We start from the raw sequence: 23897 nt of genomic DNA, 5'->3' as shown, positions 1-23897 counted from the left end.
GCATGAATCTTTACATACTAGTTACTACAAACTACACATACGAGCAAAATAAAACATGTACAAGTTATTTCATAGTAAGGGTTAAATAGCAAGTACGCCAACCAGAAGTACCTCATGAAACACTGCCAAAAGACAAATCCATAGATGCAGATGGGCTGAGACATGAGGAAAATTAAGCTGTGTTGCCACAGAGATGCAAAGACACTACAGCTGATTCATTCCCCTGACCTCTTCTCCAAAGCCACAGCAAGCTATGAAATATCTCCCAAGGGAAGAGTGGAAGCCCCATTTTATGTTTAATTTCAAATTGGACTAGACAAACCACCATGAATTGTGCTGCAGGGCAGAGATGTGTGTTAGCAAGGGAATAGTCAAGCTGCCCCTAAAGGTCTTTTGTATCTAATTCTGAGGACACAAGAGATTCATTGCAAGAGAACCCACAAATAAATTACGGGAGTTGATATGCTTGGTACCCTTGATAACTAGTCTGTATGCTTGCACCAACAGGTCTTTTTTCAGCAAAAAATATTGAAGTTGGTAATGAATCTTACTTTTTTTACAAATATAATTCTCTTGAGGTTCATGAGGTATACAGAAGTGTGTAAGCAGGTAGGAACTTTGGGAAAGGCAGGAAGAGGACCATTTTGGAAGCATCTAGAGACAGAATGTCCTGTCAATGATTTTTTTCCCTTTCACTTCTGAAACTTGTCTTACAGCTACCTGCATTCTGTGCAATTTTAGTCTGAAGAGCACAGATCACAGGATTTGTTGATGTCTGTGGAGGAGTCCATCAGGCTATTAGGGAAGAAATACTCCCCTGAACAGTCTTTCCCACCTTTAAAAGTCCTACCCTTTACCATCAGCATATTCTTACTTGAATTAGTCAAGAAATAAGAGGCCTGCAAATCCCATCCAATTTGCATGCTATTTTTGCTGCAACAACTTTATTTCTTATTTCCCACTGCTGCTCTTACCTGCTGCTGGTTTTCCCTTTGAGAATGCAGCCTCGCTTGTATACATTCCCTGGTCTCCTGGAAAGCTTGTCTTTGGGACACCTCTGCTGGGTAGTGGGTACACACGCCTACAATGTTTGTACAGGAGAAGATGAGAACATTGGAGACCAGCTGAAACAAAAGAAACAAAAAAGAAAAATGCTTGGTTACACTTTGGAAACCTGCCATCAGTAACAAAGCACCAGCCAGAACCCAGCCCCGTCCATGAATCCCTAATCTAAGCCATGTTTAAACCTCATGCTTTTTAATTCCAGTGTATTTTACCTCTCTGATCTTTAAAATATAAAATTTCCATATTTGGTCTCAAATATATGTTCTTAACACTGCATATTACTTCATTGGTAAAAATACAGTTTTACTGGTAATTCTGTAATCTTGCTTCTGGTAATCCAGTATCTTGGAACTATTGTGACAAATAGTTATCTAAAAATGCATCATTGCTCTGTCAGCTGAGAGTCAGCAAAAACTTGTGCAGACAGATCTGGCAGAAGAATGCAAATATTTCCATGTTTGTGTACCTATATATCTGGCTTGAAAACATATCAAAGACACATTAAACCATCACTTCGGTAAGTCTAAAGGATATTTATACTGGACAAACAGAAAGGAAAAGCTGCATCACTCTTCTGCTCTCACTTGGGTTATATTTTGTAATGAACCAATCACATAAATTCTGCTGAAAACTAATGTCGCAATCTTCTGTTTCACAACTATTTTTTTTATTAAAAAGGAATAAAATATATCCATGCCCACTGGTGGCATTTGGTTCATGCAAAATGTTCAAAACCGATTCTGACAGTATCATGTAAACATTTCCCTTGATGGAGGTTAGTCACTGTATAATTTTTTGAGAGTTGCACAAGCTATGCTGGACTTCCCTTGAGGACAGACTTATTTGAAATCCCTCTCATCTCTTCTGGAGGAAAAGACTGTCAGACCTAAAAGATTTTAAAAATAGGGATCTTTGGTGTATTCCCAATGAGTCCAAATATACCCTTTGTCTTTATTACTTTTTACTGCAGAATAAAGTTTTCCAGACCAATCCATTCCCTGAAAAGAAGGGCCAGGCTCTGAAGGGCAGGAGCGGTACAGGGCACCCCTCAACCCTTGAGCTCACCAGGGATGCTCAGGACTCCCCTAGACAAACTTGGTCACTATGCAGAAAAGCGAAGCTACTCCCTCTCCTTTCTCTCTCCCCCCCTCCCCCCCCCCCCCCCAAGAGCCTCTCTGAGGAATCCCACTAGGATTACTCTTAACTCTTTGGTTATATCCACATGCTAAGGACAGCAACAATTATTTTATTAACAGCTCTGCCTTGAAACAGGATTTAGGCAGAAAAAACTCATCTTTCAGCTCAAAATAAGCAACACCTTAAGCTACAGCCAGCTGCCGGACTTCTCTCTGTGGACAGCTGCCAGTAGATGGCAACGCTCCAACTTCCCAAGCTCCTGCACTGAAGTGCTGCATTTTGGGCTATTATCCTTAAGTGAGTTCCCACACTTAAAGATATCATACTACAGTACAATAACCTACAGGTTACAGCTACCCACTGGTGATCATCATCACTGCCAGCTATATGCATTTGTAGATAACTGGTTTCTAACAAGGAAATGATTTCCCTTTCAAAGTGTCCACCCCTTCACACAAGAGATAGGGTTATTGAAGGTGCAGGTTCATGCCTTCACATTAATTTCACATGAATATGAAATAAGCCCTAATCCTAAAATTACACATTCCCTTCACAATTATAGTCTCTCTCTGCTCTTTCTAAAGCTGGCTGGATTCTGCCAGATTTGAGGTCCTCCATCTTTCCCCCCGACCTGATCATACACCAGCCAACTTCCATCCAGATCCTTCCCAGTTACCCTAACCCACGGCTTCATCTAATAGGCATTTGATGGTATTTTTTGCTGATAATGATAATTTTTAAGGGTGAAAAATGTATCCATTATATTAAAACTATTAGTTCTTATATTGAAGAAACAGCTGAGAAAGGGAGCTGCAATAGGTTTTTCTTTGGAGTTACTCTGATTTCTGCTCTACAGATGCACTGATTGCAACTCACAGCCTGTAAACAACACATCTACAAGTTAAACATGGACAATATAGGCTCAAAGGAGTTAACACTAAACAGCATCTTTTGCATGGCTGGATTAAAGCAAGACTCACAGATTCTCTCTATTGGAGCTATTCAGTTGCACAGAAAGTGGAAAGTTTGGGCATACAAAACAGCACAAGCATGCATCGTATATCTGGAGTGGATAAAACTGAGGGCACAGAAGATTGTAAGAAAATATGCAGCTTTACAATTTAACCACAGGACTCTGAGACCTCATTTCACTTTCCATCAGTAGCACAAACCCAAAACAAACTCCCCAAAACAGCAACTGAACTCTGGCACCAAGAACAGGAGACAGCATGGGGTTTAGATAGCAGGCCAACTTAACCAAGCAGAGAAGAGGAACACCTCAGTCCTGAAACCAACCTCCTTTTGGGTATATCTTGGTGCCAACAAAAGGTCCCCCCAGTGGGGCCCACCCACGAAGATACTGTTGTCATGATGATACCTTAAATAGCCAAGCTACAAAGTTCCAGGGCCACAATTCATATGGTGCACAGAGACCGACATTGTCAAAGGGGAGTACAAAAAAACACCATCAGACTTGACATTACTGGTAACATTTGTGGAATGCAAAGCAATTCAACTTTTCAGCACTCACTGATGTCACTTGACACTCACTGTCGTCACTTGACATAAGCCCAAGGAACTTTGCAGACTGATTTACAAGATGGACTCACATGACCATGTTTCATCAAGGAGGAATGAAAAGTATATTGCTATGTAATCCCTAAGTAGCAGGGGAAAGACAACCATACACATTCTGTTAAGCAGAAACTGGTTTAATTCACAGTATGGCATCTTTGCAATACCCAGAAACATAAGGGAAGAAATTACAGTGCAATATTGAAAATATCAAAGATTTGCAGAGATTTAAAACTGAAAATCCTATTATTTGCAATAACACTTGTTATGTGAACATGTGAGCAAGAGCATTTTGTTCAATATCTATTTCTTCACGTGTACTAAAAAATGGAACTAAGCAAAAAAAAAAAAAATCATTGTAATCTCATTAATTTTTTCACAGTCCTCTGTCTTAATAAAACAAAATTTATATCCTATTTGCCAAAAGGTACTCCTTGCTTATCAGCTTCCTTGCCATTTTGCTATGGCAACCAGCCTCAGTCCCATGAGGAAAGAGATGAAGTAGGTATTAAAAACTGATTCCCTAAGCTCCATGGCCTGAAAGGTAAAAACATATTATGGCAACTATTTCAGACAATCTATGCTTGAAGAACTGTTAATAGCAATGGGAAAATATAGTTGTTTATTTTGTAGCTGATTTCCTTCCCCTGCCTAGCTAGAGATTTAGCTAAGAAGACCCCTACCCTTCTGATTTTGGAAAATAATAGCTTACAGAAAACTATTTCACTTACATGTAACTCCTAGATATGCTATTAAATGTGCCTGCAGTATTGCCATGTTTGAGTATTTCATAAACTAACACATTTATTTTGACAGCATCTGCATTTGGCAGAGAACTACTATTATCCTGGTGTTACAAGGCAGAGTTCTTTAAAGGTGATTCAGTACCTAAGGAAAGCTACACACTATGAGCAGTTTTCAAAAACCACTTCATAGTCCTACCGAAATAGTAGATCACTTAATCTCACACAACAAAACAGACCAGACAGTTTCTAGTTACTTTGTTTTCATCGCACAAACAGAACACTGCAATATTTCTGTTGAATCTCCTGCAGGAAACTGTTTTCAGTAGGGAATAAAGAGAGATATGGAAATAATTCCACATGTTCTAGGAGTTATGAAAACCTGGTATTACAAAATCAAAATCGAGAGCTAAATTTCCTGTTGTTACAAAATTGATGTTTTGGGCATTTCAGGCCAGGCCTAGGAAGAACTGGAATGGTTCAGTGACCAGGGTCGAGCCTCCAGACCACCACAAGCAGAAGTCTCAGCTTGCACCAATATTGCCATGCTTCTCTCTGCTATGTTTCTATTCAATTATTCTTCAAACAGCAGATGCTATTCAAAATGTAATTAAGAGACAACAACATGCTTAAGAGGGATAGTGCTGTGGTAAATTGTTAGCTCCCTACCTCTGCCAGAGCAAACAAGGCTGGCTACTGACATGGAAGGTAGGCCATATTCCTCAGAATATCATGTATAAAAATCAAAGCTTCTGTTTTCTGCCAAGTTACTCTGCTTTGGCCCACCTTGCTTGCAGAGGTTCAGGATAATTTCTGTTTTGACATCACAGTACTAGGCTATCGCATGTTAGTTTCCAGCACCACTAATCAGTATTTTGTTTTTCTATTTAGTTTTTATTTAAATCAAAATAATGGTTTGATATTTTCAGAAAGTCCTGTTTTTGAAAAATATCATGTTCTAAGCTTTTACTGTGGGGCAGTAAAAATGTCACAAGGAGAAGGAAAGCATGTGTATGGAGATTAAAAAGTCACACAGAACAATCTAGAGCGAACAAACTATGTATCCCTTCTTTCCAGAGTGTGCCACTGCTCTTCCTCTGCTTTCCAGCTCTCATGATTCAATAGTAACTTTTTGTTAAAGTGATTATCCATGCAATAGCGAGGTTAAAAGCAAGTAGCAACTGAGACTACATTTGACAGTGGTTGTATACTGAATTGCAGATTGGTCCAATTATTAATTGCAATGACAAACACTGAAATTAGCTTTACTTTTGAGAGTTCCTTTTTTAGCCATGAAAAATAATTATAAAATCCTCAGTACTTATCTGCAACGATGTAAGAACAAAAATGTGACCGACTACCAAGATATTTCTACAGCACCTATTCATGCAATCCTGAATTGCAAGTACAGACATATTCTAATGATAAAATCACAAACATTATGAAAATAACTGTTGTTATAAGGCATAGATGGTGATGTGTTTTTAAACACCTTCCCTGAATAGCACTTAACCCTCTATTGACTCTTTATATACTATCTAATAAAAAAACTGGAGCAGCCACAGAGCCAAAGGCAAAATGAAAACCAAAACAAAAGACAACATCAACTGGCTCCAAGATGAAATTACTCACGTATTTGTGCTGTATATACAACAACATCTTTCATTTCCCACAGCTACAACTAGCAGAGTACTAAGATAGAGAAAACTTCTGGATTATGCGAGACAGATAACTGAACAGTTAGAGTCATATGGTCTTCTCCCAGTATTTGGCCAGTAAAGAACAGAGTAAGTACTAGTGAAGAAATTAGAAGGTGTATTTTATTTTAAATGTGACAAGTACTTTCACCAAGTATTGAGAAATAACTGCAGCAACAGAAGATTACATCAATACACCAGTCTAAGAGCAAATTTTTGGAAGTTCCTACATGGTGCCTTTCCTCTCTGTCTGCTGCTTCTGTGCAGCAACCCTTTACTTGGCTCTTGAACGGAACAGGAAACTGGTTACAGCCACTATCTGCCAGAGAATTCTGAAGAGTTCTCTAACTGCACACAAGTAGTGCTGCAGCTCTGAAAGTTTAAATGCTTCCCTAAGGCACAGTACAATTTAACTATACCAAAGTAGCAGAATTTATTAGAGAGCGATGCTCTAGATATGCAATAGATCTCTTTCGCTGACATTGAGAACAAAAGATTTCTTTGCAAAAATACTTCTGAAACTTTTTTGCATATTCCTTCTATTTGGGACACCTACAAGGAGAAAAAGCCATCTATTTTAATCTTTCAGCTAGATTCTGTATTTGGTATAAAGTTACTTTCTGAGACTGAAGCAGTGGCGTTTTTGCTGAAAACACTAAAACCCCCTTATAACACTTGTGAATGTCCCTGTTCAAGAATTACAGTCAATAAAAACATCCAACTGTGATGCCAGTCCCATCTGCCCATGTGCTCACAAGATGGGAAGAGCTGTTCAGATAAGACACAATAGGTTTTAATTTAAAAGGTGTTAGTAGAAACCATTGTAATTGAATAGAAGTTGGATTAAGAAGCCTGGTTATGTTTTCCAGATATTCCACAATGCCTCTGAAACTAAAGGAAGCTGTAATCAATGAGGAGAAAGGTTGAGAAATGAGCTTAATTAATCTTTCTTATTCTGTTTCCTTCCCTATCTGGTGGAAGGGATGTGATGGAAGGAAGCCAAATGCTTAGCTTTTCTATCATGCCATTTTAAAATTAGTCCACTACATTGAAACACACATGAAATTCCATTTAATATATGCTGACTAACTCAACAAGCAGATGCATATGCTGATTTGACCCATGATGGGAGAGGATTTTTTTTACTTTGCTTTCCTGCATACTTTTTGTTTGTTTGGATCCCATTGTGCCTAGCAGCCATACAAGATCTAAGCAGAAGAGACCACTGTAGCCCATCCTGCAGGATCCCAGTTCTTCACAGTCACCTCTACAGTTGCTACTACCTGTTGTCTCCATTCTCTTTGTCGAGGGGTCCTCTGCCTTTCCCAACAGCCTACATGCTCCCAGCAAACACACTCCACAGAGCAGTACATTGTGGTTGCTTTCAATGGCTATGAGAAAAAACATCCATACCAAATAAGCAAAACTATGAAGATCAATGCCCCTCTGTCCCCCCCACCCCATCACAGCACACCCTGGTCCTTAGTGTTCCTGGGAATATTTCTGGGAGCCTTGGACTCAGATACTGGCAGTGCATCACCCCTTATCTCTCATAGTCATTTAAGCACAGGCGTCACCTCCAGGTCACTGGGAAAACAAAAATATTTATCTAGTTACATGAAAGTCCTATTTATCTGGGAAAAAAAGAATGTTCTCCAATTGCTCAGCAGGCAGAAATGAGTGCCCTTAATATGGTCTGTGAGATATAAAAATCATTATTTCCCAAGCAGTTAGAATGTGTGTTTTTGAGGGGTGGTGAGTTAGGCTGGTTATGTTTGTTTGTGTGGGAAGAAATGTAAAATTGGAGAAAGAATGGAATACATACAGATATTTTGGTTTTGATTTAAAGAAGACCTTTTTTTTTTTTTCATTGGATTTCAAATAAAGCCAGGCAGCTTGCCCACAAACTATTCTCCTTCCTATTAACATCCCCATCCCAACATATATTTTTAATAAACAAAACTTGCCAAGCACTACCAGCAAAGTCTGAACTCTTGAACTAAAGCAGTGGCTTGTACCAGATGAGGCGAAGGAGCAGTATTTGTAGCTGACAGCAAAGATTAGTTCAGTGTGAGATGTCCCTGCCCATGGCAGGGGGGTTGGAACTAGATGATCTTAAGGTCCTTTCCAACCCTAACTATTCTATGATTCTATGATTGCACACAGCCACCACTAATATACAAGTCAATCTATAAGGGATCTGTCTGGATCACAACTGAATACTCTCCCTTAAAAGCTGATGTGCAGTTTTGCCAGCTGTTACAGTAAACTAAGGTTACTTTTGAATGAGAAAGGTTGCAGAGAAATCCACGTTTTTGTATCTTATTGTCTGGCTGCTTGAGTAGTTAAGCATACTGATCTCTAAGAAGATTTGGTTTCAACAACACAAAACCCATCAGAAGGCGAATTCCCAACCAAATTTTAACTGAGCACAACGGACAGCCTGAAGGCACATTCCTTGCCCTTCATCTTTGTCATACTGAATTTCAGAGGTCTACAGCAATACAATCAAGATTTTAGAGAAGCTCTAAAAGACTCTTCAGAATTGTTTACAAAGGCAAGTGTAAGACAACCTAACAACGGTTACAACTGCCTTTGTTTATAATACAAATTACAAAACACAATTTAGCTTGCATTTATTTCATTATATGCAACCCATCTTCTCTCTGCCTTTGAACTTGCACTACTTCAGTCTTCATGCGTCCTTCATTCTGCCTTCTTTATACTCTTGTTTTTACCCACTCCCGTCTTTCTTATCAGCTTTCCAGTCCTGTCTTCCCCCTAACGCACACACAAACACACAGCCTCACGATTCCAGGATCAAACCAAACTACTATTTTTAAATTAGCCATGATGAACCTTACTCTTTTCCTATAGCTCCAACAATTTGGTTACACTGCTATTACATGAGCTTTTCACAGCTTATGTTACAGGGCACAGTATCTGAAGATGCTGTACTTGAAGGAAAAGAATTCAAGGTATAATTTTGAGGCATATGTATTGAAAATATTATCCAAATCCTGCATCATTAATTTCTGTAAGCATTATGAAATGGCAGGAAGCCGGATTCCTGAATCAGGTTATGCTATAGCTTAAGGTTATTTTTGCTAGGATGTTAAACCTGCTTTTTCTCGCTGTCAAATGTGTAAAATGAATATACTGAAAATATTTGTGTTATAATGTTGTAAAAATTCAAATGTTTAACAGAAACAATCAAATCAACCTCACTTTGCTGGACAGGCACAGTTTGGAAGAGTGTTTTATTTCTGACAATTGAAATAAGCTGGGTCTGCTGAGAATTGGGCAGCATATAAAGAAAATAAATTCAAATTTCTGTAGCTAGTGGAAAATTTTGAGCCTATAATTGAGCATGTACACTTATTCTCATAAAGATCATTACTAGAGATTATGCAGCTGAATAGGTTTTCTGAGGTGAACTTAAAATAGACCTAATATCATACTAACCTCCCCAAGAGAATACTGTACACCACAGAACTGGACTTTGAAAAACAGTGAATGACAAACATTTAAAGTAACCTAATCTGAAAAAGACAGACAGAAGAAAATAGGGAGTCCTTATTTTCAGAACTTTTTGTAATATGACAAGAAGACAGCAAAAGACCTAGGAGACCTCATGGACTATGTAGTTCATTGCTACTTGCCTGGTAAAAAACTGTTGTATCCAATAATTGATATGACAATTCTATTGATGTTTAAAAGGCATTGAATAGCAGTACTTGCTTTTGTAATGTTTTATACAGTATTTCTCTTAACATATGCCAAAGAGACACATTTCCTGGAGTGGACAATATTGATTATGAACAAATTAGCAATCTATTGTCCCTACCATCATCACCCGTTGCATCACTGCTAAATAGTCGTGGCATTAGGTTTTTCATTTCCAAGAACACAAACCTGTGCACTTGGCCTTGCCTAGTAAGCCCTTCACAAATCAGCACTTGTATTATGTGGGGATTCATTAGTACACTTCTAAACAAAATGCATTCATGAAAAATACTTCAAACGTGAAAGATGACTGGATAAATAATTGCTTAAAAAGGAAAAAAATAGCTGAGAGAGGTTTTGCTATCTACTGAAAACTAGGTAGAATTACTGCCTTTTCGTCTGGGAAATGAGAGCCACATAAAACCAAAGAATTTATCAAGGGAGAATAATAATAATAATAAATGGTACAAAGTGGTTTAAAATCTTACAGAATGTGATCAGATCCACAACTGTGGTTTGAAGTCATAGATTGGTTCTTTGCCACAGTACTGTAATGTGATAGCATTTGTTGGTCTAAATCCAGTAGGGAGCTCCTAAGCCACTTTTGATATGATAAAGATACTAAATCCAGTTCTCTATTCTTATCAGTTTAACTATATCAACTTATGACAGATAGAACTAGAAAAAAAAAATAAATTATATCTCTAAGATCTCATCTCATCAAACATTTCTTAGTGCTTTCTGATAATCAGTCATAAGCAAATATGAGATATCTCTTCAAAGGCAAAGCAGGTGGTCCTTGGCAGGTAGCAGTGATAACTGATACATCATCTGGTGCACAGAAGGCCCAAGTACTCTAATACATATCCTGCTTCAGAGCCGGTAAAAGAGCAGTAAACAGAAGTAGAAGTGAAAGGATGGCAAAAGTTTAATTCTAGATATGCAATGCAAAGCCAGGGGAATACAGAAACAGAACAGACTAGAATGAAAGACTTAAATGGGTCTTATCTGCCATTGAATTCCTTCATCCACTGAGATCACCAAGACAATCTTTAAAAGTAATCAGCTTTTTTGAGAATGTCAAATACCTTTCCTACACAAAACTTAGAAAAGTTTCTGAAAATAGTTGTTAGAACTTCTAGAAAATAGCCAAACCATAGAATACACTGGCTCAGATATATCTTGTTTGCTTTTGAATAAAACCCCTCCAAACCCTTCTCCTTTTCAAGAAACTATTTCAGAAATTCATAGCAGAAATCAACTGATAAAACCAATTATTTCCACAGTCTGATGCTAATCCATTGACATAATGCCAGGCATCACATAGGCATCACCAAGAGTACCAAACACAGCTAGATTTGCCTAGCAATTGTTATGACCAGAACCTGGGCAGAAATTTCTCATGTGGTTATCTCTCAGTTTGTTTGCAACATTCATGTTTAACTAAAAAGTTCAAAATATCTATGCAAGTTTTGAAAAACACCAAAAAATAAAAAAAGGCGGGAGGGGGAGAGAGAAGGGTGAGTGTGGTGGAACCTCAGAAGAGGCAGACTCCAAACCAAAAGGGCCAGAAGAGCAAAATGGAGATGGAGAAGCAGAGATCAGAACAGAGGGCCCGGACTAGTAAGTTATAGACAGAGAAGCAGAAACAGCTTCACTTTTCCTGGAATGATTACACATTTCTTTCTTATAGAACCTGAAATCAAACCACAATTTTTTTTCTCCATTGTTTTCTTTTGCCTTCAAAAATATTCTGCTCAATAACAAACTACATGCACAGTCCTCTCACCTGGCGGGTCTGCAAATAAACCAGTAGTACCTATTGCTGCACCTTGCTGTAAGTATTAAACACTGTGCTTGTCCTGGGACTCCCTTAAACACAGAAAGTGAATTGAGGCTCCAGAAGCCACCTAAATGCTGAATAGTGCTCATCAGCTCACAAGCGAGTTTTTATCAAACAAGGCTCAGTAGGCAATGTGTCACATTTCCTAACATGAGTGGCCAAATTCACAGATTCAATTTGCCTTTAAAATACCACTTTCACAGTATAATATTCCTATATCTGATTATCAGCACTGAACAGATCAGGAAGAACTATCTTAAAAATGGTTGTTCAATTAGTTCAGAGCAAACTGTGTTCCTTTCAAAGAGAAACAATTTAGGAAATCGACAAGAAGTTTATTGGACTTTCAATAAGTATTTGATATAAGCGAATATCCAGGACTCTGACTTCATGAAGCACATTTAGCTTCCTCACCATTTCCTACCACTACAGACAGGTCAGATGCTAGCATCTAATCAAGATTTCACCCAGCTATGTATACATCAGGTCTAAACAACAGGAATTAAAATAGGTTATCTACAATAATTAAGGGAGAAAATTGGAGATAGAAAACACCAGAATCAAGAAAAAAAGTTTGGGTTTCTTCCCATGCCTTTGTTTAGTTCAAGCGATGTGAGCAGGGTGATTTTTGAGGGGAAGTGTAAAGAAATAAAGACCTAAAGAGTACATTGTCCTAAGTCTACCATCCTGCATACTATCATAAAAGCCAGTAGTAGTGGAAGTCAATGTAGCTGACACTGAATAATAAAGAAACTTGGTTGATCATGAGGAGCCTCTTTGCAAGGACGCCTTCTCAGCTCTGCTCCTGCTTCTCAGTTTGAGTGCCTAACATCAGCTCCAGCATCAAAGGAACAAAAAAGGCACTTGGCAATAACAGCTTCCACTTCAGGGAGAAAAAGGTCAGCCCTTGATCTGAATGCAGATAGAAATGTGCTCAAGTACACTGACTCCTGAAGTGTCTGGAAGCAGTCAAAGATCCCCGACATCGAAAATTGTCTTATTAACAGCAGCTGCGACTCCCTCAGGGGAGGTGAATAACCCTATGCCATAGCATCTCATTTTTTTTCCAGCTCTGCAGAACTGCCTCAGTCAAACTACAGTTAAATTTCACTCAGCAGGTGTTCGATCAAGCCTCTATTTAGCTACTCGGGCTGTAACAGTTGTATCAAAGAGAAAACACATATTTCTTCAAGCTATCTTATGATTAAAGACAGGTAGTCTACATCTCTGCTCATCTAAGTATGAAAGGTTTCTATTTCTGTGCTCCAGTATTCTTTGACATAGCTTAAATAGTAATCCATCACCAGCAGGCACTAGGCAATTAAATACTTTTTGTCCTTCTAAACTATTCCCAGTTTCATCATTCCAAACTTCTGAAGACTTGATCGAGAACACAACACAGGAAGCAGAGCAAGAAGGACAAGATGGGAATTTACTCTGCTCATGGGAAAGGTTTTAGGCAAGTGGACAGTGGTCCCAGACCTTCACCTCTGTCCTTAATACATACCATGGGCATGTCCATAGTATTTTTAAACAACCACACTTGACACCTGCAGAGTGTCACCTAGTGATCAAGGAACTAATGCTGTTTCTGTACTGTGCTGTCACTTGAAGCCAGGCTGGTCTGAGGAGATCCCAAAGATGCAAGGTATTGCCAGAGCTCCTCTGTTACCAGAAGGGGCAGATTGAAGAATTTACAGGAAAGTCCTTTCTTCTCCTTCAAGGAAGGAGGCTGAATTCTCCAGCTCTAAGGTTGAACCCTTGCAACTGCCTACCCAAGGGAGGCTGGATGCCCGTCCTCCCATGCAGAGTAGCTCTGATTTCCAGAAGCTCCCTGCTGAGCCAAGAACAGTCTTGTTTCAGCTCATTAATTACATCCTAAACCTATACCGGCTTTTAAAAAAGGCTAAATTCTGCTGCTGCTGAGTCTGCACAGCTCAAGTAAGTACAGTAAGGGAGCATACTCCATTACTTAAGGGAGACACCCCTCTTGCTGTTCTTATTTGAGACACTGGTGAGGTCCACAAGACTATTATGTTCTCAAAACAGGGCAAAAGATTATCATTGAGTAGCTTATAATTAACAGATGTGCTACCAGTACATGCTGGTTAAGGCACTAAGGAGTAAAAACCACAAATGGATGCAAGTTTGTTACTTAAGATGGATGTCTTAAAGATTTTAATGACTATTCACTTTTGTACTCTTCTGTGAAGTTTACAGAATCACAGACTAGTTGAGATTGGAAGTGAACTGTGAAGGGTTGCTTAGTCCAACCTCCTCTCAAGCAAGTTAGAGCAGGTTGTCTAGGACTTTGGCCAGTTGGATTTTGAGTATCTCCAGGGATGGAGAGTCTAGAACCTGTCTGGTCAATTTAATCCACTGTTCAGCCACCTTACAGTAAAAATGTGTTCTCTTATGCTCAGAAATTGCTATTGTTTGTTGCAGGAATGCCTTTCTAAGTGATTGTCAGATACATATTCTCAGTATAGTATTCTTTCAGGATTTTTAAAACTTCATTTCTAATACTTTCTTTAACCTGGAAATGATCTTAATGTCTTTCATTTCCCTCCTCCAGAGTCCCATACTTCTGGGACAGAGGCTTTTTTATTGCTTCAGTATCAAAAGGCGGATACATCCTAGCAGCATTCCAGTACCTGAAGGGGGCCTATAAGGACATTGGGGAGGGACTCTTCATTAGGGATTGTAGTGATAGGACAAGGGGTAATGGGTTAAAACTTAAACAGGGGAAGTTTAGGTTGGATATAATTCCTTATATTGGATATAATTCTTTACTGTGAGGGTGGTGAGGCACTGGAATGGGTTGCCCAAGGAAGTTGTAAATGCTCCACCCCTGGCAGTGTTCAAGGCCAGGTTGGACACAGCCTTGGTTGACATGGTTTAGTGTGAGGTGTCCCTGCCCATGGCAGGGAGGTTGGAACCTGATGATCTTAAGGTCCTTGCCAACCCTAGCTATTCTATGATTCTATGATTTTCCCCTCAGTATAACTGCTATACGGGTCTTCAGAGAAACAACAAATATTTGATTAATTCTCTTCCTACCTTTTTACCTCATGTAGTCAAGAAGTTTGTGGTAAGATTCATAAAATATTGACACTAACACAAGCACTTTATTAACACAGAACAGAATTTATTTAATCATTGAAGCTATCCCCACTAATTTTTACAACTATCGCTGTTTCTTTTTTTTTTTTTCACAGAAAACAATATGTTTCTGAAAAGAACTTTTTTTTCATATACTCCCCCTTCCACCACAGCCTGCTCTAATCTGTAGGCCCGAAGTACACATTTTTTCTGCCCACTTGAATATAATTCTAGTCCATATCTATTTGAACAAGGCATACAGAAAATGAAGTTATAGTCCAGACCTCTAGGATTAAGATCAACCATGATTTTAGCACTACTAGGATACCTTATATTCACCAGATACTATTAGACAAGGTCCTCTTTCATTTATATTTTGGTAAATCAGTCCTTCCTGTCTATCATTTGGCTGCTATCTCCCTTTCTCACCGTGGTAACAAAACCTACTTTTAGTTACTCTACAGCACCTGATTTAAAACCATTTTGTGCATTTTCAAGGTATGCACATTGGAAACACTCTCCAGATCCTGTGCTGCAGGACTCAGTCATTAATCCATTTAAGCAGCATGAAGTGATAAGGAAGTCAAATTCAAATTCAAGCAGGAGCTAAAAAAAAGGTTGCTTTTTTCTCCTGGCCCCAGAGGGAAATAGATTTTTGGCATTTGTGCCCACACACTCAAGGATTTTCAGGCATATAACTGTCACCAGTTTATTCAGATGCTTAGATGAGATGGTTTTAGGAGCTGAAATTCTGTATCTGTATAAAAAGTTAAATTTCTCAAAGCACTTTAAACAAATGAGCTGCTCCTATAGTAAAGCTTAGTCTTTGGGCATCCAAAATCAAATGTAATTTGTGCACTTTTTTATCTCACAGAAAAGCTTACTTCTTGTTCCCCTGCATGTTCTGGCCAAGCAATTATAACCCGAGTTTTGGTGGAGACAGACATAAGAGGCTGTGAATGCTCCATCCCTGGCAGTGTTCAAGGCCAGGCTGGACGAGGCCTTGGGTGATATGGTTTAGAGTGAGGTGTCCCTGCCCATGGCAGGGGGGTTGGAACTTGATCTTAAGGTCCTTTCCAACCCTAACTGTTCTATGATTCTATGATTCTAAGAGAGGTATTAGCAAACACAGTGAGGGTCACTGTTCAGAAGTGAAGAGGCTGTTGATTTTATTTCCCACTGGAATCTAGTGGGAATAAATGAACTACAGGATTCCAGAAGAACAGCTTGTTCTCCAGGTTTTGCTCTGTTCAAACAGGAAAAACAGAAGTTATTAAAATACATACACAGCACAAGGACTGAAAACAGGCTGTGAGGTGTTCTCAAAATCACAAGCATAATTCTAGACCAGTGTGGGCCAAAGCAAATGTCTTTACTCTTCTTACTGCTTTACAGCTCCTTGATATTATTATTAGCAGTGGTGTGTCAGTATTGCTGGCCATGCTGCTTCCCTCATCATACTATTACAGACTGCCCATATCTCAGACGTTTCCACTCAAACTAAACCTTCATAGTGGTTCCAAAAAGGAAGCTAATGACTGAGTAAATAAAGGGTGTGGCAGTCCACTTCAAACTGGATCAGTCTTTCAAATCAGCACACAAACCACCATGTATTGCTACCTCTGCTAAACAGGCAAAACTCCAGTCCTTAGACTTCAGAGAAAGGTACTTCAAGAAATCCTGCATTAGGCCAATCCATAACTAGAATAATGCAACATACCTCAGAAATCACATTACTTTGGTATTGATTCTTCAGTATGATGGTTAATGTTAATTAACTATCCTTTGCTGTAATAAATGCAACATGTAAGCAGGGGAGGAGGGAGCACTGATTTTAGGCAGTCTTCTTGGTACTCATTTGTTACAATCTTTTCCCTAGCTTCAAACTCTAGATTTAGTTTCTGCTTCTAGCTGTAGAAAGGATGGAGTTAATTTTGTATCATAAGAAATTGCACTAACAAGTGTTACATGATTTCCTACTTGATCATTAACGTGTCAAATTCAGCATAATAAACCCTTCACCAGTTTAAGAAAATACAAAAGGCTTGTCACAGAGATAACTTTAAGAACACGACAATCATGTATAAATTGAGAAAAAAGTAGTGATGCTACTTTCTACAGCTGGATCTACAAGAACTAATTTTCCACCTTCACACAGTAGAAGCAACTGCTTCTTCAAGAAGTTTTCTCCATTTTTTTTTTTAATTTCTTGAAACTTTCTGAGCTTTCAGTCTTGCAAAGAACTCAGCTGAATCATAGAGTTACTCAAAGTGACAATTCGATGCTTTTCAGGAACCAGGCAATGGTCTGATAAATATTAAGTTACGATCTATATTTCTTTGTTTATCACAACCTAATAAAACAATATCAAGAAGTGGTAAGGAGGCAGAACTAACACAGTCATTTTCCATCCACATAATGCCATCTCTTAAATGCCAAGCTTCTACTACCAGTGTATCTGCAGAGCCTGAGTATATTGCAGTCTAAACTGTAAGCAAGTTACTGCTGGCCAATTTTCTAATAGAGCATTCAAATGCAAGAGATAATGCCAGGATCTCTACAAGCAGTAGGAGGACAGTATTCCAGGTGCAGTTTGCACTCCTGAGTTTGGAAACATCTGCACAATCAGATAAAGAGCCTTCTATAAGCAGTACCAAGTTAATGAATTTCTCCAAAGTGTAAAGAGAGCCACAGAGCAGAGATCCTTAAGAGGCAGCACACTGACAAGTGAGGGCTATAATTTTGTGGGAGGAATTTCACTGTAACTTTTTTTTCTTCACCAACTGTTTCTTCTGGTGGATAGCTCCACTAGTTATAGCTTTCCTAGAAAGAGGGCCAGGAGATCAGCCAGCGCTTGCAGGCTTCAGGGTCTACTTGGCCCTGCATCCAAACCAGGCAATCAGTGCATGTTCAATATAACCTTTCTCAAGAGAATGACATCCATTACACAAAAAGGTCAGGACTTGAGAGAGTTTTCAAATATATCTCAGAAGGCTTCCTCTTTTCCTCATTCTGAAAAAAGGATAAACTAAGCCCTTTGGGTATTCATAGAAAGGAGGTCTTTTGGCAATGGGCTGGGTATCCCCACTAAACACATGTTTATACAGCCAACAAGTTCACTAGTGAAGCGAGCAGACAATATTTAGGTGGCCTTGTCTGATAGTGATGGATAAGACTGTCTATCTTGTTCACTCACTTCTTCGCTTGTACACTACTTGATTTATTTGCAGTAGCAAATATATATATGTTAACATCATCTGACAGCTACTATTAAAGTGTCACAAGCATGTGTATACAACAGCACAGACGCTCCAGGGAATCTGCTGCAGGCCACTATCTTCTCAGACACAGAAACAAGAGGGATGGGAAATACCTTACAAAACAGAAATCTTCTACTACCCCCTACTACTCTTAATGGAAAACTGACAAACAGGAAAAAATACTAATAAGGCCAAACACATGCAGAAGGCATGGCAACATTCAGACAAAATGAACACTGCAAGTTTTCCCACCTGTATACTGGCAATTAAAACAACCCAGCAAAACCAAAACTAAACCCAGCCATCAAAAGAGTACCATTCTACCCAGGTACCCAGTACAAGAAGCTGGGCAGTCAAATGGGTGATAGTGGGTTTTCAGAATTCTGTAAGACATAAAAAAAAGCCTTTCTCTTTACTTTCTTTACAGCAGTCAACAAGTGTGGTGATAAAATGGCATACATTTGATCACATTTCCTGCCTCCATGACTCCTCATGTACTTACAGGTCTGTTCTTATACCACCCAGAAAAACGAGAGAGATGTTACCCTCATGTCTCATATGTACAGAGCAAGCAAAGAACTTGTCCAAAGTCACAAGAAAACAGAGGCAAACCCAAGATTTGCCTACAGATTTCCCAAGCACCAGATTGCCCAACACTTTAACAAAAGCATTCACCAGCTGCTTCTCTGTCTCAATCTCTGTGAGAACAGCTATACAGGAAGAATCAAGCAAAATACTCTTGCTACATCACGTGAAGTCAGTAGTGTATGAACTCTGAGAAGGGAAAGTGATTCCAGGTCCATAACTCATAATGGGATGGAAACACTTGACAGCTGTAAAAATCTCAGATAATGTGAAATAAAGCCATTGTGATCTAAAGCAAAACAGCTTCATGAAAAGAACCAGAGAATTATTTCTGTTCTGCATGAGACAGAGCTTTCATCTGCAAGTATGAGGAGGACATGCAGGAACCTCACTGGCCCTGTTTCAGCCTCCAGAAAGAGAATCTTATCAGCTGATCTGACAAACAACTCAAACCTCTTAAGACATCTGTTCTAGTAATAAAATTTTGCCCCTTTTTTCCCTACTTTAAAAAGTTTGTACTGCAAAACACTACTTTCTATCATATAAATAAAGAAATAAAATCTAACTTAACTTTTTTGTCGCTTGAGTGAATTGACTTGAGTTGGCCTTTATGGTCTACTAATCACAAAACATAGCAACACTGATAATCAGGCAGGGAGTACAAAACAAGGGCAAAATAAGGTGCTGCTCAGTATTTATTGTTACTTGTGCCACCAATGTGATGTGGTTTGCTGTAGATTCCACCACACAGGGCCTATGAAATGTACAACTGGAAAGGCTACTACATTTTCTCACATCAAAGTACTCTTAAGCCCATCCTAACAGGGCACAAGTGCAAGTTTTCCACAACAGTAAGGCCAAGGCAAAAGGCTGATTAAAAACATTTACCCAGGAGACTTGTACCTGTGGCAGCAGTAGTTTCTGCAGAAACACAGCAGGGCAGGGACTAAATCCTCCTGGAAAAACCTGCAGCACAGTGCACTTTGCTTAGCTGCTGCCATCACTGTCCTCCAAGCACCTTTTCCTCTGCCTGGCATCATAAGCGGAACAGCTGATACTCCCAGGATTAACAGGGAAACAAGCTGTAACCTATTAACTGCATAATCTACCTTCTCTCCTTCCAATGCCAGTATGGTTAAAAAAAAAAAGTACGGGTCAGATTTGCACAAGTATTTAGGCCAGATGTGCAGATAAGCAGCTAAACTATTTAGACATACATTAAATCACATTAAGTGCCTATCTGCACCTTTTTAACCTGAGCTCCTTTCCCTTTATCAGATTCATAGTAATTTAGTAGAAGCTGATTAGAAATGAAGGTCTGCAGGGCCAACACACGAAGTTTACTTCAGTTCACTTGAAGCCACAAAGCCAGCCATAAGCTACTTGCTGCTGTGTGAGCAGAGACCCAGTGCATGCATAGAGATGCCAGGCAAGTAAACCAGGAAGGTCGGGACACTTGTGTCATGGGGGACACAAATTGTGAGTGTGAGCTCCACAGAGAAACAGGCGATGAGGCTGATGATGGCTATGTTAGGATGCTGCAGCCCACTACATCTCAAGCTGTGTCTCAGCTTTGAGTCCTGCTAAGGGGTAAAAGTGTACTAAAACCAAAGGCCAAATAAAACATGATTTAATTCACAGCCATTAAAACCCCAGCTGTAAATATAACTGAAGCATGTTTCTTTTTAAAGAAGCAACACAAGGCTTTCCCCCTCCAGCCCTGTTGACTTCAAAGGCTTCAAAAGTAACTTGATGCCAGGACAAGAGGCAAAGCTGCCCTTAAGTACAGACTCCTACAGTCACAGAGCTTTTAAGGTCCCAAATTTTGTTTTGATTCTTTACCTTCAAATGAATTAAAACAATACAAAGAAATAAGAAAAATAAGATGGGATGTAGTTTCCAACATGGCTGTCTGAATGCCTGCAGGTATGACAAGAGCTGCTGTTTACAGAACATGATCTTACAAATACTTCTGATACCCTCCTGTGAGGACCATCACTCCCCACCACTGCAAGGCTTATCACACGCTATTTCTTACGTCCCTGTAGCCTCTTTTATTAGTTTACGCTACCAGTCTTGATCAAATTCAGAACCCACAGAAACCCCTTTTATAGTAGCTCCTCCAACATGCACATCACAGCCCAGTGAGCTTTGCACATCACAGGCCAGTGAGCTTTGCACATCAACAGAAACTGAGTTTCTGCATCCACATCACACACACAGACCTGGGGACTCTCTGAATTCAGCTACAGACACTTGCCCTTATCCCTAATTTAGCCTCATGAAACCCCTTCTGTCCAGGTAAGCTGGTAAGTTTAGGCGATTAAAGGCAAGGGCTGACAAGAGCACCCACCACATTGCACTGTAATGTGTCAATACTGCCCGCTCTTTTACCTTTGAAAATCAGCCAGAGCACAAGTCCCCCAGCCTAGCCTAAGAGCTACTGCCACATCCATGTTCTCAGCTACAGAAAACTAATAGCTAGACGAAACAGAGACGGAAGGAAAAAATAGTACCAGAAAAGGGACTGAGCCCCGTGGCTATCATGTACTTGGATGAAAGATTGATTCCTTGCTTATGCTGATGATGTTTTGATACAGACTGCACATGAACAAGGCTTTTAATTTATTATGGTGCTCCTGAAAAGCACAAATATAAAAGTTCCTTTTCAGGCTTTCTTGTCTCTGTGCATTTGAAATCAAAGAAGCCACACCGAACCTCCTTGGCCACAGCTGGGTCTGTGGAGAGAAGGATCAATCCAGACACCAGCCTCTCCTTCCTTTCCAATTCTCTATCAAACAAATAGGAATGTAGGGACATGAAAGAATCTGAGGACCAAACATCTGAGCATACTCATGCCTTCAAAGTGAGCATTTAAAATGACCAAGTAACTATTCTTTAAATCAAACCAGACCAAATGCAAGTCTGCATATAAAAGTAACTCTTGTAAAGGCAGATGCTAATCACAAAAGCTTAACTTCAAAAGAAACACTCGACGATGCTTCCCAGTCCTGTCAGTGCAATACTCAGACATCTTGCAATCTTTCAGTGATAGTAATTGGGACAGTAGAGGACAAAGAGCAACCTTGAGGAACAAGGCTGTAATCCAGCCACACTTGCACACGCATCTACACCATTATCTGACCAAGAGCTGATGGAATATATTGAGCAGTTAATTGAGACTAAAAATAATAAGATTGATTTATTTTTTTTTTTTTTAGCACATAACGACAGCACAGAATACTTCAGCCCCGCTTACAGTTTGTAACTATGCAACAAAGTATATCACAACATCCTGCACAATGTAGCTCCAGTCTTAGTCTTAGGGAGAATACCTTAACAGCAATTCATTACAAACAGCATGGCCCACCAGTGGTAGCACGGAAAGGCTGGTGAAAGGCAAAGTATACATAGTTCAATTACTCTTCATGATTTAACTCTGTGGTCCTTTTCCTTGGGCAAAGGCTGTCTTGGTGCCTTCACCGGGAGCTCAGTAAGAGTAAACCCTTCATTTCTAAGAAAAAAAAAATCAATGCAATTGCAGCAGCATAAAGAAAGCTGTTTCTTCTCATCTGCCCCTAAGATTTCAAGCTGTTGAGGCCACTCTACCACACCAAACTCCAACCAACTTGCTAAGTTGCAATGTACAGCCATGAAGGCTACCTTCAAATAGCAACTTCAAGTATTACTTCTTCTTTCCAGGACAGCCTTGTCTTCCCCAGAGACGTATTTTCCTATGACAATGAATAAACCTAGTTTGTGCTTTGTTTTAAAGCAATCTGTAAAATAGAAACAGTGAAAATAAATAACAAACAGACAATGCCTTTTCCCTTAAATCTTTCCAACATAAAATAGGAAAGCACGCGTTTCCAGGCCAGCAGAATTTTCTTGGTTTATTTGTTTATTTTAACAAAAGTAATTCAGAAAGCATGAGAGCAGGACGTACTGGTACCAACTATGTTATCACAGCAGTGCTGCAATTTCCCATAGCCTACGCTATCTGCATGGCCTCTGTTTCTTTCTGGTCATGAATTCAGAAACAATGAAAAAGCTGAATAAAATCAGGCGCCTTGACGAATAGCAGAATGTAGAAATCCTGTATTTGATCAGGGCTTCCTGGCTGGTGCCTATACAGAAAAAGCTTGGCGTGGGAGATGCCTTAAAAATATAAGTACTTACTATTCAGAAGTCACACAAAAATTGTAATGCCCTGAACCCAACCTTATCACCAGTCTCAAATTTTCCTTACTACCCTTCGTCTGCAAAGGGTGTGGAGTGTGTTGAGTATGTCTAGAGGGTATTAACAGGTAGAACAAGTGAGCGCCACGGACGATGCAGACAGGCAGAAAGCCAAGCAGATGTCCCGATGACAATAGTGACCCTCCTAAATGGAGCTCAGGACCTTGTTAATGCAGCCACATGAATGCTAGCTGGCCCGGACAGGCTCACATCTGCCTGCAACACATCTTTCAGATGCAGCCTAGTTCTCTCCGCTGAGGTCAGAGAGTTCCTCCACTGCTGTCTGTTAACAGCTGGCCCTGAGCAGGGCACTCTAAACAGCAGGAACACGAAATGTCAGGGTCTAACCAGCTGAGCCTCACCTTCTCTGAAAGTCAGTGCAATTTCACACTGACTGGCAGCCCTGGATGACGAGTGAATGGCACACCTGAGAACATGCCAGGTTGGACAGAGCCTTGAGTGACATGGTTTAGTGTGAGGTGTCCCTGCCCATGGCAGGGGGGTTGGAACTAGATCTTAAGGTCCTTTCCAACCCTAACTATTCTATGATTCTATGGTGGGGAAAACCCCACAAGAGTTCATTTAGTTTTAAGCTATAATAGAGAAATCTGCATTTCCCCAGATCAGGGAAGGGAAAATGTGAAGGGATGAACCTACTGTACTCTATCATTGCCCAAATCTAGAAGACAGCAAGTTAGCAGCAGCACAGTAAAGAGCTCACAGCGTAATTTCCCTCCAGACTACTCTAAACTTGGAATGGGGGTTTTTCCAGATTTATGCTTCTCTGATTTCATAACAAATTAGCTCTATGTACCATTACAAGAACTGCTTTGCTGTCAGCCCTGAAGGCTTAATTTGGGGTCTGGGAAGCAGAGGGCTCTTCCCTTCTCACACATTGTCAACAGCCATACAAGGTTTTGAACAC

General features: G+C 39.7%; 1 protein-coding gene across 1 annotated transcript in view; it reads right to left on the bottom strand.

The window, feature by feature from the left end:
- Positions 1-23897, bottom strand: part of ADCY5 (adenylate cyclase 5) — a 220499-nt gene that overhangs the window by 93568 nt on the left and 103034 nt on the right. The window contains exon 2 of the mRNA XM_061370062.1: positions 975-1124. Within this exon, the coding sequence (XP_061226046.1) occupies positions 975-1124 (150 nt within the window). The remainder of the gene's footprint in view (positions 1-974; positions 1125-23897) is intronic.

This window comes from Neopsephotus bourkii, unplaced genomic scaffold, assembly GCF_033783945.1.
Source record: "Neopsephotus bourkii isolate Nb327-2 ecotype Australia unplaced genomic scaffold, CSIRO-AGI_Nbou_v1 NB_1526, whole genome shotgun sequence".
Taxonomy (NCBI): Eukaryota; Metazoa; Chordata; class Aves; order Psittaciformes; family Psittacidae; genus Neopsephotus; species Neopsephotus bourkii.
Note: the sequence above shows the minus strand (reverse complement) of the source record. Positions and strands in the feature narration are given on the sequence as shown.